The sequence below is a fragment of the Oreochromis aureus genome, linkage group 12 (genome assembly GCF_013358895.1).
Source record: "Oreochromis aureus strain Israel breed Guangdong linkage group 12, ZZ_aureus, whole genome shotgun sequence".
Classification (NCBI taxonomy): domain Eukaryota; kingdom Metazoa; phylum Chordata; class Actinopteri; order Cichliformes; family Cichlidae; genus Oreochromis; species Oreochromis aureus.
This window is the reverse complement of record NC_052953.1, coordinates 39,337,640-39,352,810: the sequence shown is the minus strand read 5'-3', so window position 1 is coordinate 39,352,810 and position 15,171 is coordinate 39,337,640. Positions and strand designations below refer to the sequence as shown.

At 38.7% G+C, this 15,171-nt stretch overlaps 1 protein-coding gene across 1 annotated transcript in view; it reads right to left on the bottom strand.

The window, feature by feature from the left end:
- The window catches only part of cacna1ba (calcium channel, voltage-dependent, N type, alpha 1B subunit, a), a 340,688-nt gene that overhangs the window by 208,455 nt on the left and 117,062 nt on the right, over positions 1 to 15,171 (bottom strand). The window contains exons 10-18 of the mRNA XM_039620693.1: positions 13,639 to 13,722; positions 9,724 to 9,930; positions 8,576 to 8,688; positions 8,304 to 8,416; positions 8,093 to 8,224; positions 7,244 to 7,316; positions 7,044 to 7,161; positions 6,813 to 6,880; positions 3,340 to 3,446 (exon numbers count right to left, since the gene is read on the bottom strand). Of these exons, the coding sequence (XP_039476627.1) occupies positions 3,340 to 3,446; positions 6,813 to 6,880; positions 7,044 to 7,161; positions 7,244 to 7,316; positions 8,093 to 8,224; positions 8,304 to 8,416; positions 8,576 to 8,688; positions 9,724 to 9,930; positions 13,639 to 13,722 (1,015 nt within the window). The remainder of the gene's footprint in view (positions 1 to 3,339; positions 3,447 to 6,812; positions 6,881 to 7,043; positions 7,162 to 7,243; positions 7,317 to 8,092; positions 8,225 to 8,303; positions 8,417 to 8,575; positions 8,689 to 9,723; positions 9,931 to 13,638; positions 13,723 to 15,171) is intronic.

Genomic DNA, 15,171 nt, shown 5'->3' with positions numbered 1-15,171 from the left:
TTATGATTGATATATTATTAGGGACCCTAAAGCTCCCCCAAAATAGGGAGAAATATTTTTTTCCCCAAAAATTAAAAAGTCATGCAGTAGAGGGCTAATTTTATTGCCATGAACTTTAACATTTAACATGCTAACCGAGGCCTGTAGGGTCTGAGATGTAGCTTCTTTGGGGTTTTTTGCAGTTTGGTTTGACCTTGGGGTAAATTTGCTGGGAAGATCGGCACAAATGTTTTCCACTTGTGAATAAACTTTCTCACTGTAGAATGATGGACTTTAAATTGTTTGGAAATAGCCTTATAACCCTTCCCAGATTGATAGGGAGCAACAGCTGCTTCTCTAAGATAATAGCTGATGTCTTTCCTCCTTGGCACTGAACTAAAACGCACCTGAATGCTTTGTTTTTATTGTTTATTTTATTTTATTTTCAATTGTTACATACATACGCAACTTGCCTCTCCCAATCTTCTGTTCCAGTGGTCACCATTGGCTCAATCTGCCTTTGATCCCCTCAAGCAACACTTCATATCTGCCCCAATCTTGTCTTAACCTGACCTCATGCAACAGTTCATTGTGGAGGTGGATGTGTTCGACTCCGCTGTGGAAGCTGTCCTATCACAAAACAAAGAAGGTGAAATGCGTCCCTGTGCCTTTTTCTCTCGTTGTCTCTCCCCAGCTAAACAGAATTATAACGTTAGAAATCAAGAACTGCTAGCCAGCAAACTCGGCCTAGAGGAATGGAGTTGCTGGTTGGAAAAGTCAGAACATACATTTATCATGTGGACTGACCAAAAGAACCTTGCATACCTCCAGACAGCAAAAAGGTTTAATACTGAGCAAGTCAGGTGGGCTCTGTTTTTCACTCAGTTTAACTTCACCATAACTTACTGCCATGCTTCACAGAACATCAATCCACTTTCCTGGCAATTCTCCACTTTTGACAAAACCCCTGACAAATCAACCATGCTCCCTGCTTTCTGAATGATTGGATACCTTATCTGGTAAATTGAATCAGCCCAGCAAACAGAACCAGACCATGGCAACAGTCCTGGTCGCCTCTACGTGCTCACTTTGATTTCAGTCTAAGGTAATTCAATGGGCACACAACCAAATTTACATGCCATTCTGGCAAAAACCTCACTATTTCCCTCCTGCAAAAATCTGTTCTAATAGCCTTTTCTTGTAAAGGATGTCCGTGAATGTTTCTATATAATCTGTCTGCAGCCAGAACAAGTCCTCCAGCTCTCCTCCCGCAGATTTATTAAGGCCTCTTCCAACTTCTGGACACCCTTGGTCCCATATCACCCTTGACTTCGTCATTGGTCTGCCTCCCTCAGCAGGTTAAATAGCAATACTCACCATCCTCAACTGTTTTTTTAAAGCCGCTTGCTTTGTTGCTCTCCCCAAGTTCCCTGCTGCTTTAGAGACAGCCCAGCTCCTCATAGCTCAGGTGTTCTGGCTACATGGTATCCCTCTAGGTATTGTCAGTGACTGCGGGTCCCAGTTCACATCTCAAGATTGGTGTGAATTCTGCTCTGCTCTCTGAGCCAAGGTTGGCCTGTCTTCTGCATTTCATCCTCAGACTAACAGACAAGCAGAACGTACCAACAAGGAGCCTTGTACTACATTGCGCATCTGACCAGTCCACGTGGAGCTCCCACTTGGCTTGGGTGGAAGTATGCCCATGATGTCATGGCATGCCATAGAAGGTGAGCTTGTCTGTATGGCATAATCTACGCAGGTGGCACTGCCACTGGAAGGCCACCTATGCTATCCTGCTAAGGACCATGGTGCAAAATAAATGTCTTGCCAATCGCAACAGAATCCCAGTGTCTACTGTCCTGTACTACGTGGGACTGGAAGAAGGGCAACTTTCATATTCTACACTGTCAGTCCTCCTTGGCTGCCTGCTTCAGGTTTTGTTTTCTGTCTAGCTCTCCCTTGTTTTTCCCTCTCTCCTCTTTTGTCTCCGTGTTCTGTCTTTGTATGCAGGACATATTACGGGTTCCCAACTCTGGCCAGGCACACCTGCTCTAATCACCCACATGTTCATCAAGAAGCCACTACTTAAGGTAGTGGATGAGGCTCAGTCGTTGTTGGGTAATTGGGCTAATTAGTTAGTTGAAACCCTGGCTCCTGCTACTCTGTTTTTGCTCTGATTTTGACCGTCTCTTTCCTGTGCACAGGTCCCTGGATTTCCTTCCTTGGTGTGGCGCGCTTAACCCTCAGTTAAAAGAGAGTGCGAACTGTAAATATTAGATGTGTGCATTCCCTTTGTTCCTGGACCCCTCCCCGGAGCACTATTCCCCTTTCTTGTCTTACTGAACTTTGATCTCGTGAGCCCTGTGCTAAAGTCTACCAGCCCATTAGCCTTGACAATGGCCACATCCACGCTAATACTTTCTAAAACTATGTCTTAAAGAAAATTATATCCAGATAAAAAGTTTAAGATATAAAACATCCACGTACATACATTTCAGATGGCCATTCCTCAAGTGGGTAAGTCTCCACAAGATCTAGGCGCTAGCATAGATAACAAAGATATTGATGAAGTCTAATTTGAATTAATGAACAGTAGTCAAGGATGTTTTGTGTTCCAGATAATGACCATATAACCTCTATGAACTGTCTACATAATAAATATGAATAAACAATTAGCACATTCTGAACCATATGCATGATTTGATTTGTTGGATCAAGCAAAGTTTAAAGCACCATATGAAGTAAATTTCTGCCACACTGGATTTGACGTTTTTGTTTTGACAAACATTAACTTTTTTTTAGTCACAAATTTATTTCCCAGTATTTATCAAAAGTCAGGGATGACTGTCTCATCAAGTCTCACAAAATGATGTTTTCTGAACGTGTGTCACAGCCAATCAAAGTGATTTTGCAACAGCTGAACACTAGGGAGTGCTAGTGTCCAACCCGCACAGACCCAATAGCTTTAGAAATACTATTATGATATTCATGAGGGTTGTGTTTGTTATATAACAGAAGAGTTGACCGTTGGCTTTGTTCTGCGGTCTCAGAGAACCATTCTAGCTGAATTGGTTTGTGCTTAGCTGGTACAGATGTTTGCCTTTTTTCAATATTTGTAATTATATTTTCTGGACAAAGATTTAAATGAACATCAAAAATGCAAAAATGTATTCTTTGTGTTGAATATTGACACAGGCCGGAAGGATTTAGACTGTGTACTGGTGAAATGGTCCTTAATGTAGCTAAAGAAAAACTACCCAGAATTCTTAGGAGTCATTACTATGCAATAACGTAAAAAACCAAAAAAAAAACAAAACCAGTTTATCAAGTCAGGACAAACATTAAAGGAAGTAGACTTACGCTGTGATGGAAATGTTAGCGGCTGACATGGGGCTGACTTCCTTTACCTCCTTGGCCTTCTGGAGGGCAAGTTTCTTATTGATAGCCTCCTCTTGCTCCTCTTCATCCTAGATAATAGATATAGAAAAAAAAACAGAGCATACATGGACACATATCTTAACTTGTGTTTATTTCAGGACTATATTAAATAACAACAAGTTGTTGCTTAATGCATTGAGAAATCCTTTATATATTTTATTTATTTTGCTTCGACCATTGTTGATATAAAGTCCACTATTAACAAAACAAATTTAAGACTAGTGGGAGCATTCAGAATATGGATATATTATATGGGTAAAATCACTGAAGATTACAAGGTTCTTTTTCCTTTGCCAAAACCTGAGCTTGCCATCTTAGGACATTTTGACATCAATAGTTTGTTTAGTGTTTTTCAAATCACTTTTCCTCACCTTTTAGATGTGATCTGGTTTCCTTTCACACAGAGAAAAATCAAACACATGGCACAAAGAGGTAAAAGGACAAGTTTGATTTAAATGGACTAATTGAAAATTTTTCAAAAATGATGATTTGAAATGAAAATAAAAAATATACTAAATTAATTAGAGTACAGAAACGGACAAATTTGGTTCTATTCTGATTAGACTATCTAGCAATATTTCTTATTCTTTTGTTTTTGTGATACAATTTTCCTTCAGAAAAGGCTTGAAAATGTCTAGAACTTCATCAAAAAATATTTTATGAACTAATAATGGCATAACACCAAAATTGCCTTTTGTATTACGCCAGGTATTATAGCATTAGCAGGGGACTTTTTCTGAGAAATCAAAAATAGTCAGCGTTATAAGCATTTGGCCAGTTGACATGGAATGACCCTGAGGGCTAAATAAAGAAGATTATTAGAGTTCTTCTGCGGTCAGGTATCAGCACCTTCCAGTTATCTAAAGAACTCGATCCTTCATCGAATGATGTCCATCAACCTGCTCATCCAAGATTATGACATCAAAATGATTACATCATAACCTTGTCAGTGCTGCATCTTAACCCTCTAAGTCACGGGTGTCCAAACTTTTTTCACTGAGGCCCACATACTTAAAAATATAGGAGGGGCTGGGCCACTTACTAGAAATGAGGTATATCGTTTAGTGTATTAAAGTTAGAAAAATCAATTAAAAGTGGTCAAATATGTTATATTGTTGAATATAATTAAAGACAAAACTGCCTTCATCACAGCTTTCCATAAATGGATCTTTACTGATTTATTCAGAAAAAGCTTTGGTAGCTCATTCTCAGAACAGCAGCCTCAGATTCCTTCTTAGACAGAAGATTTACAGTACAGAGAAAAAACAATAAAGGGGAAAATGGGACGGGCACACCTATTAACGTTCGTTTGAAACAGCTATCAACATTAACAGACTGAACTGGACTTAATAACAGGAGTGCATATAATTTTAGTAAATTATTCTGGTGAGTATCAGCTGCGCTGGGTATGTAAATTGGGCCTTTTCCAAGCTCCTGTAGAACTTGGGGAGGGAAAGCTGCTGATGTTGATTCTTCAGAGAATCATCACACTGGATTTCGATGAGTTCTAATTGCAGATTCTCTTCCACTTCTTCAGCATCCACCAAGAAAGGAGTCGCGAATAGCTTGATTTTGTTTTTTCAATGACAGAAAAATCCTGGAAGCGCTGTCTGAATTCTGTTTCGAGACATGTAATCACAGACACATATTTCCCTTTTTTAGCAGAAAGGTTGGCCTGTGGATAAGCAGTTCTGATCTCGGACAGTGTGGGGAAGTGAACAAAGTTGAAGTTGCGCAGTTGTGTCTTAAAGAGATTGAGCTTCACACAAAATGCTTTCATGTGCGCATAAAGTTGTGGTACAAGCTGCTCTTTCCCTTGTAGGCTCTTGTTCAGGGTGGTTAAATGATCAGTAAGATCAACTACAAATGCTAGGTCTGCCAACCATAGAGGGTCATTCAGCTCATGAAGAGGTCGGTCCTTCTCTTTCAAAAACTGGTCAATTTCTGACCTCAGGGAGTAAAAACGCTTCAGCATGGCCCCGCGGCTTAGCCAGCGCACATCCGAGTGGTAGAGTAGATCCCCATATTCAGCATCCACATCAGAAAGGAAAGCCTGAAATTCTCTGTGGTACAGTCCTCTTGCTCGAATTATGTTGACAGTTTTTACAATTGTGTTCATTACATCTCCAAGATTGACTGTCTCGGCACAAAGGGCTTCTTGGTGAACAATACAGTGCATTTTAACAGCCTCACCTCCAGTCTCTTTCACCTTAGCGCACATCATAGACGCCATTCCTTTGTGTGCACCTGCCATAGCTGGAGCCCCGTCTGTTGTAACTCCACACAGCTTGTCCCATTTAAGTCCCATTTTGTCAAGTGAGTCTGACACAGCTTCAAAAATATCCATACCCGTTGTTGTGCCTTTTAGACTCTTAAGATCGAGCAGCTCCTCTGTAACTCCAAAGTTCTCGTCCACTCCCCGCAAAAAAATTAGCAGCTGTGCGGCGTCTGTGGCATCAGTGCTCTCATCGCATGCGATGGAGTAAAAATCAAAAGCACAAGCTTTATCAGACAGTTGCAGTTTAATGTTGGCTGACAAGTCTTCAATGTGTGGCACAACTGTATTTCTGGACATGCTGACATTGTTGAAGTCCTGCACTTTTTCCGGGCACATTATTTCGGCGACTTTAACGAGGCAGTGTTTTATGAGGTCTCCATCTGAAAAAGGCTTGCCATGTCTTGCGATGAGTTGGGCAACTTCATAACTGGCTATTGGAGCCTTTTCCTGGACTTTTTGAGCACGAAAAAAATACTGTTGCTGACCCTGCAGGATAGCTACCATTTGCTTTACTTTCTGCTCTCGCTCAGCACCAGTGTAGGATGCATAGGCCTGATGTTTCGTCTCATAATGACGTCATATTCTTTCATAACTGCCACAGTTTCAGTGCAGATCAAACAGACACACTTCCCCTTGAATTCTTTGAAGGAATATTCACTCTCCCACCGTGTCTGAAATTTTCTGCACTCACTTTCTACCTTTCGCTTCTTTGGTTCTGCCATGTTTCGTAACTAGGGGTAAATTTCTTCCGTGATTGTCCTTTTTTGGTGGAGCAACTGCCTTGATTAACAGTAGCTCCCCCTGGTGTTAAAACTAAGAAGTACAATACACTCAAGCAAAAGTTGAAGTGCGGGCCATATTCTATTCTATTTATAAAATTTCTTGCAGGCCAATTAAAAATGGACAGGCCGTAGTTTGGACACCCCTGCTCTAAGTCATCATACCATGACCCTTTATTTAGAGAAAACAGGCATAAAAAAAATTAAAAATCTGACTACCTTTAGTTAAAGTTAAAACTGAGGATGATTCAGAGGATTAAGGAAAAATGAAGTAAAAGGCCATGGAAGAGTTTACTAAGGGTGAAAAATTAAATGAAATATATAACAATATATAGTACCTTAGTGAGCTCCTGGGCATTGGCAAGATTATCAACAGCAATGGCCAAGAACACGTTGAGGAGGGTGTCTGGTGATTTATGTTCTCAGGAAAAGATCAAAGGATTGATAAACACAGAATCACTATTTACAGGTCCAGCTAATCTTCAAATCAATAATAAAAACTTTGGCAGGGCTATAAAGCTGCCTGGTGTCAACAAAGGGAATCTATCTTGATTTATGAGGCAGGATACAATTTCCAAAGAGAGTAAGTACGATGAAATAAATGGAGGAGAACATTCCCCCATGCACACCCCCCTGGGATTCAATCCCATGGTACATGACTGCGTTCCAGTCCTCTCCAGTTAGGATCTGCAGGGGAGACAGAGACTGCTTTTGGGGTCCACTTCAGTGGTAGTATAAAAAAAAATAACATGACTAGATTGATCTTTACCTGGAAGACGGTGAGAATGGCTGCTGGGAATGTGTCAAAATTGGTTGTCGGTGTTTCGTCTTCAAAATTAAACCTGCAGGGAGATGAATAGTCTCTGACTGTGACCAGTCTACAAAGCCTCAGCACTATACCTCTCACTCATCCTCCACCTCCTGCTGTATGGAGCAATTTATTGTCCTCTAAATTACACTCCTGTAAATTATTCCAAATAGCCTCAGATGACTCCTTACATTTGAGTCATCTGAGGCTGTGAGACCTCATGGTTGATCACTATTTTTCCTTCTCAAATTTAAGCTTGTAGTGGTGTCTGTCAGCTGGGACCTAAATACTTCAAACCCAATGTAGGCAAAAGATAATCATGCAGGGTTCTTGGCTAGCTTTGCGCTAGCATGCTGTTTGTTCAGAGGCTTGCAAAATGCCAAAGTTGTGCTTTGTTTGTTTTTTTTAATCATTGTTTCCACTTTGCGGTCACACAGTTATTCTTTTGTGCAACCAAAATATATGTAAAATTCACATCTCCATTTCTCAATCCTTGTATCTCTGTATTGCTTCACCATCTGTACACCAATTTAAATCAGTTGATTGTAGTGCAAATGCTCAGAAAGGAAAAAAAACATGTTTTATGTTTTTTTCTTTCTATCTTCCTCCACTGAAGGACCTTTGTAGCATAAGTAATGACATAATTATAATTGTCTAATTCCTGAATTTAGTACAGTAATGTGCTCCATCATTGCCTTACTGAAAAGCTGCTCCTGCTAATTTTCCCTGCTTAGTAAATCCTGCCAAGAGTCTTGTCATTAGCTGCATCACAATAAATAAATAATACATCGGCAGAAAAAATCTACTCACTGGCCACCAAAGAGCTGCATACCCAGCAGAGCAAAGACCACGATGAAGAGGAAGAGCAAAAACAGCAGGCTGATAATGGACTTCATGGAGTTGAGTAGGGATACCACAAGGTTCCTCAATGAGTTCCAGTACCTACACAAAGACACACCAGTATGAATCCATTGTCTAACCCGGTTTCACAGAACACAGACAGACATTTCCATTTACTCACTTGGTGACTTTGAAGATCCGGAGCAGTCTCAGTGCTCGCAGGACACTGATTCCAAATGAAGCCCCAGGCTTCATGGCTGCCCAGACCACCTCAAAAATACTGCCAATGATCACCTGTGAACACAGTTTGATCAAAACCATCTGAATTTTTTTTCAATAATTGGCTATGTTTCTTTTCTGGAGTACTAGTTCTGAATCATGCTAGTTCCCCTATAAATGTTCTCAAAATGCACAACAAATTGACAGAACATCCAACTGAAGAGGGCAACTTACCCCGAAGTCAAAACAGTTAAAAGAGGAGTGAAAGTAGTTCTGGGGTCCAAGACCATACATTTTCATAGACATCTCCACCAGGAACAGGCCCAAGAATACAAACTCCGCAAGGTCTGTGCAGAGGAAATAAATATAGCTAATTCTATAGCAGCTGTGCCCACAATAAATACAAGACACAGAAAGAGACTATTGTCTGAGGGAATAACTGCTGTATTCCAAAATGGGGTATGTGAGATATATGTTTGCTCACAACATTTCGTATATTATTCGCTGAATTTCTTGGACTTTCCCATTTTTGTTAGTATAGGTCCAATTAGTGCAAATTCAAGTTAAAACAAATCCTTTTTGTGCTATCAAAGACATACTGGTTGTTGTCAATCATGATCATTAATGACAAGTTAATAGATGTTTACTGTGTCAAGTTAAAAGACATTGTTCAACCTTTAGCACCACTTATTATAAACATGTGATTGTACATTGTACATATTGAGCCTATACGTTTCATATTCTGTGGATTTAAAAAAATAAACCAAATTCCAGCTTGAGCACCCAATTTTTTGCTTTTTTAAAGTCATAAAGGTGTATGTTGTATAATAATTCCATTCAGGCAAAAGAACCAAGAGTTAAAAGAAGTTACTGAAGGCTCAAAATTACCATGACATTCATTCCCATAACGAATGCATGTAAACTTCTGACCACAACTGTAATATTGATTCATTATAACATTACTGGTAAGATGGAAGCAATGGGTGTAAGCTATCTACTTTAGGTGGTAAAGAGTGGCATGAGCATTTATGTTTTCATTTTGAATGGCACACTTGCATTTACTTTCATGTAAATACTGTTGATGATGGTCCTCTTCGTGCTTTAACTGGCTAAAGCTCTCCATCTCAACAATGAGTAGAGAATCACTTGAAATCAAATTTGACAACTGCCATGTTCCAAGCTGTATCATGGCCAAAATAAAATAATAAAGCCATGCATGCACTGATAGGAGAATTTTGTATATCAAGAAATGGCTAAAATAAATTTAACATTAAGCAACTAGTAACTGTAGTTAAAACTGATTTTGAAAACCTACAGGTCCATGAAAACATACAGGATTATAAGAAAATTATTTAAAATGTACAAAACTGTTGAATACTTACATAGTGCATAGGTAAGCCACTCAGGCTGGTCATAGTGTACTATAGCTACACACAATGTATTTAGGCCAACTAGACATAACACTGTCCAGTAGAAGCTCTGGGATTTAACCAGGCGCCGGATGGTGAAGCGAATCCTCTTCTCTTTCCTCCTGAGGTAAGATGAACTCTCATTCTTGCTCTTCACACTTGCCCGAGCATATGGCGACCCTGGGGGGGCAGTTGGAGCAAAACATACAAAACTGCAATAAAGTTACCATGTCTAAAAATAAGGTGCTCCTTCCAAATTAAGATCTGTTTGATTATAATCAGCTAGAGGCATGGATCTCAAAGTAAATTAAGGGAAGACTGATCATGCCATTCTTACTGACAGATTACAGAACTGGCTTAGTATTCCTTGGACTGCTCTCAGATGGTTCTCATTATATTTATCCTCATCAGTGGCTATTTTTAGGGGTGATCTGATAGAATTTGGTGTTACCCTGTAACAGTTTTAAAACTATCTCCTACTATTGCTCCGCAGGTGATACTTTTTTGTTAAGCCAAAAAACCTCAACAGCCTCTCCTACTTCAATAAAGACTTCTGTTATCTTCAAATCTGGCAAAACTGAGTTCCTTTATTTGGCCCAGACGGCTAAGGAGGTCTGGTTTTACACTTAACCCAAGGTTAACAACATAAAATCAGCTGTTAAGAAGCACTGTATTATTTTTGACCACTGTTGAATTTTGAATGCCACCTCTCAAAGATCATCCAGTCTTATTTCTTTAATTTAAGAAACATCCCAAAAATCAAACTGAAACCCAATAATATGTAACTTTCAGTATGCACTTGTAGTGATTTCCCAATTCAAATCAATTTTAGTTTAAACAATGTGATATCAATTCATTAAATCCTGAATTGATTTTTAAATATAAATGTATTTTGGCAGAAACACCAGAATCTCAGGTCAAAGCTCACAAAACTAATTCTAGTTTTTACCGACCAACAACTAAAACAGCAAATGAGAGCGGGTAAACAGATTCTACAAAAAGATGCAAACACAAAGCGCATACCCTGGTTTACCTGACGGCACGTACGCGGGCATGCCGTCGAGTGCTGAAAGCCAACATCTCACATATTCTGGACTGGAGCTGCAGGTTTTGTCACTCTCCAACCAAAATTCACTGAACAAGCAGCAAAAGAAGATCAAAGCTACGCTTAACGTTTGACAAACATTGTCATGAATTCCCTCTTACTTACTTTACTTTTACTTCCTCCACAGCTCTCACTCTCAGTGTACTCAGGGGACCAGTGTACTCAGGCCAATTTACCAATCTGTATTTTCTGCATTATTCACTTGCTTATTGTGCTTATTATGCACCAATCTACTGTTGTGTGCAGTGCTGTTGGCCACTGTTTCTTGTTTTTTTCAAAAATGACCTCCAACAAGAAAGCCTAATTTATGCTGTTCAATACCAAAGAAATGTAAACTTTTACAAATTATGCCAAATTGCAAAACGCTTAGCTCTGTCTCTAATAAAACCTTTGTAACTTTCCTCTGCTTCATTTCAGCAGCATCAGGTAATGTTCATATATTGATTCATGGTTTTCTTCTTTTTTTTTTTCTTTTTTTTTTCATTCTTTCTTGTTCCTATTTAGCCTTTACTAAATTAAACTTTCAGTAACTTAAATTAAGTCCAAATGTCAAGTGGGACTGGACACAAAAGGAAAGGAGAAAAATGGTTCCATTAGAATTCCATTACTAGCACAAGAAGACTAGTGGGATAATCATTTCCTGTTCTATTTTAAACCCGACCACTGACTACTGTTCCTGAATACATACATTATCCCATTTTATGTTTATGTCTCTACTTAGCTGTTATTGACACTATATACTGTACAACAAACCTTATCAAATTTATTTTAAAACTCCGCTATGTTTTTTTTTTTATTTAAGCCAAACTCAAGGTAGAACTATACCTCTAAAGTTAAAATCTGTGTTTTTCAAGAAAATACATTGACCTCAAATCAAAATGAAAAATAAGGTAAAGTGAAAGTATTTTGTGGCGATTATGCGTTTAGTCATTTAAAAAAGAAAAAATGTTCCAAAGTTTAAAACGTTACATGGCTGAGCTTGGTTTCTCAGCATTTCAAGTTGTTTGCTATAACCACCAGGATTCATCATTATTCGAAAGCCATTTTTTAAAAAACATGCTACTTTTATGAAAAGCCCAATAGCCTGCCAGGCCTAAATTGACTCCTATTTAGTCTAATTTAGAATTTTTTGATATAAATTACTGTCAATTAATTTAAACAATTAATTGAATTTGAGGAGGATAATGTTTCAAATCATTGTCTATATCAGGATAGGTGTGGTTTGGTGCTCTCCTACTTTAGTGTTTAGCCTTCTGAATTTGACTGTCATGCATGTGTTTTGGGTTTATCCCGGGCTGGCCATCCTCACGGGTCACCCTGCCCGTTGGTCTGGTTAAGCATATTCTGTTGTCGTGTGTGGTGTTTTGTTGTTCTCCCTCCTTTTCTCCATCTCCCTGTAATGTACTTTTATGTTGATGCTCACGCTCCCAGAAGTATTGGGCACTGGGTGATCCTTTGACCCAGAAGTGTTCCCGCACTGGAAGCAGCCACACCTGCTGCTCGTCAGCCGCAGCCAGCTGCAGCTCATTACCTGCATCAGGAGTGTCTTATTTAACAGTGTGGCTGAGCTGCAGTTGACATAAGATCGTTCAGTTTACCTCATCAGTACAGCCGTGGACTTGCTTTTGAAAAAACCTTGCTTTGAAGACAGATTGCCTAGCTGACTTATTGTATCTTCACTAGGAAATGGGAGCTGAGTCACAGATTGTATATGAGTTTGCCATTTCAATGTTCAGGGATGCGAGCACTGTGTGAGGATGTTGAAGATCACCACCTTGGGGAGTGAGATATACATATATATAAGTCCAGTGCCGGGACTTGTATTTATTTTCCCTATTGTTTTTCACTGTAAATAAATTCACTGTTTTCTCTCTGAAGAGACCTGCTTTTGGATCCGCTTCTTATCAACACCTTGACAGAGACTATGTTTTCCGGCCAGGACCAAACACAGTCTTGAAGCAGCCAAAGTGCTTAATCTAAATGTGCAAATGAAGCTAAAACAGTAGCAACAGATACACCAGATACAGTGACTTGAGTTAAAGCATTTAAGACCTATGCAAACTAAATTTAAGATACATTTTGAGGAATTTTATTCATAAATGTTTCCTTGAACACATTTAAGACCCTTTAAAGGCACAGGCACAGAAAAAGTATAATCTTTTTCATCCTCTATTCATGATTTTCTTATTTCACGTTGTTTTTCTGCATTCAGCTTAACAGAACTAAAATAATCCCATGTCCTGAATGATGTTTGTCAATAGCAAATCTTAACTTCTTTTCAAGTATCCATTACATAGCATTGATTTAAGCCAGCATAAGCAAGCTTGACTGATGCTTGATTTTGCAGGCCGTGACAATGATTTTCGGTACTGATTGGGTAAACATATATAAAACTATCAGCAACAATATTAAAATTCAAGGCACTACTGCCTAAAGCAACAGGGTTTCCTGAACGTGACAGCAAAACTGTCTGAAACAATTACAGGCAACAAAGTTCAGTTCAATTAAATTCTCTGTTATTTCTGTAGCGTCATTTCAAAACAATAGCTGTGTGAATGAGCTTTATATTGAAAGATAAAGACCCTATAAGATTATAAGACAATCCGTATAAGCAAGGAGTTAATTGTTTAGGTGCAGTTGAAGGTATCATATTTGTATACGTAAATTGATTTTTGCTAATCTTTGATTTGTCTTTTGATAGTATAAGAAAAGAATCAGTCTCTATGGGGATGAGATATTGGAGGAGACAGGAGGAGAGAAACTTCAGAGAGGCATGTCCTCACCAACAGATGAGATGTCAGTAAAATGGTCGTCCCCTTCCTCTGCATTGATGAGATCATTCTTACTCTTCCTGGTCCGTTTTAGCACTGCAAAGACAACAAGGAAACACAAAAATAAAAAAGAAATATGAATTAAGTCAGAAAGCAGCTCATATACCTTAATATTATATTATTAATAATATAATAATATTGTTCTGGTTTTGTTTTGTTTTTGTTTGTTTTTTCCACACTCTGCCACATGCCACGCAACATTCACAGTTTTTCAGCTGTTCTGCCTTGACAGAACTCAATACTACAAAGGAGGAAATCAAAGTTGATTCTGTTTGTCTGGAGACGGCATTTTCAGTGGGAAAAATGTTTCATCAATATTATATCAATATTCAATATTAAAGGCAAAAGGGTTTGGACGAAACATTATTTCTATATAGTCCTTATTTATGACTGTAACGGGCCTACTTCCTCCCTATCCAGTATATTGCACTGATCACTAAAAGAATGGCCACTTGCCTGTAGTTGTTAATAGTCACCAAACATGTTGCTCTTCTGTGCTTTGCCATCTGCTTAGCCAGATTTTTTTTTGTTTCTCCGAGGTATAATTCACAGCAATTCTTTTGGCAGTTGTGTACACCAGTGGAGACAATCCTTGGGGTGGACCAATTTTGGCATAGGGGGTTGAAAGCCAAAAGAATACTCTATTTTGAAAAACTGTATCTGACCTGTTCCAATTCTCTTCACAAATAAAAGCTTACCAATAATGTTTACTTTAGGAGCAATGGTCCTTCTCTTCTAGATTGCCTGGAGCATTCTTTATGCATGTTCCCAACTTTGACAAATGCCCAGCTGGGATAACCACATTTAGTTATGAATGATGTTTGTGAATAGCAAATAACTCTTTTTCTGATGCTTGACTTTTCAGGCCTTGACAATGATTTTCAGTACTGATTGGATTTATATATAAAACTATCAGCAACAATATTAAAATTTACAATTTTTGAAAGTCTGAAAATGGTCAGGTACAAGGACTGGACTGAGTGAAAGAAGCCAATGTCCAAAGAAAAAAAATATAAAAGAGCTTTAGAAAGGGGAACTTTTCCTCTAGACCACAAGAGCATCTTTTGAAGCAATATATAAAGAACTGAGGCGTGGCTCAAGACTTTTTTACAGTACTATAACTGAACTAATGAATATGGAGACAATTGTTTCATCTGCCTCCATAATGGTGTCTCCCACATTCTTCATTCATGTGTTCAGGAATGTGGTGTTTTTGAGTCCTCTGGGTTGAGGACCAAATCCAGAACCTTGGAGATTTTTTGGGTGACAGAACTGACAGTATACCTTTAACATAACCCTTTTTAAGTATCTTAGGAAAACCATACAGACTAGGTGTAGTTTCCCCTGTGTTACAAGGTCTGGTGAATAGCATTGTCTTTTTCTGTTTCAGAATGTCTATATGACAATAAACATTATCTAGATCTTAGAAGAACAAAACAACCTCTGGGTAAGTGGATGGCTTAACACAGAAGATGTACGTCACCA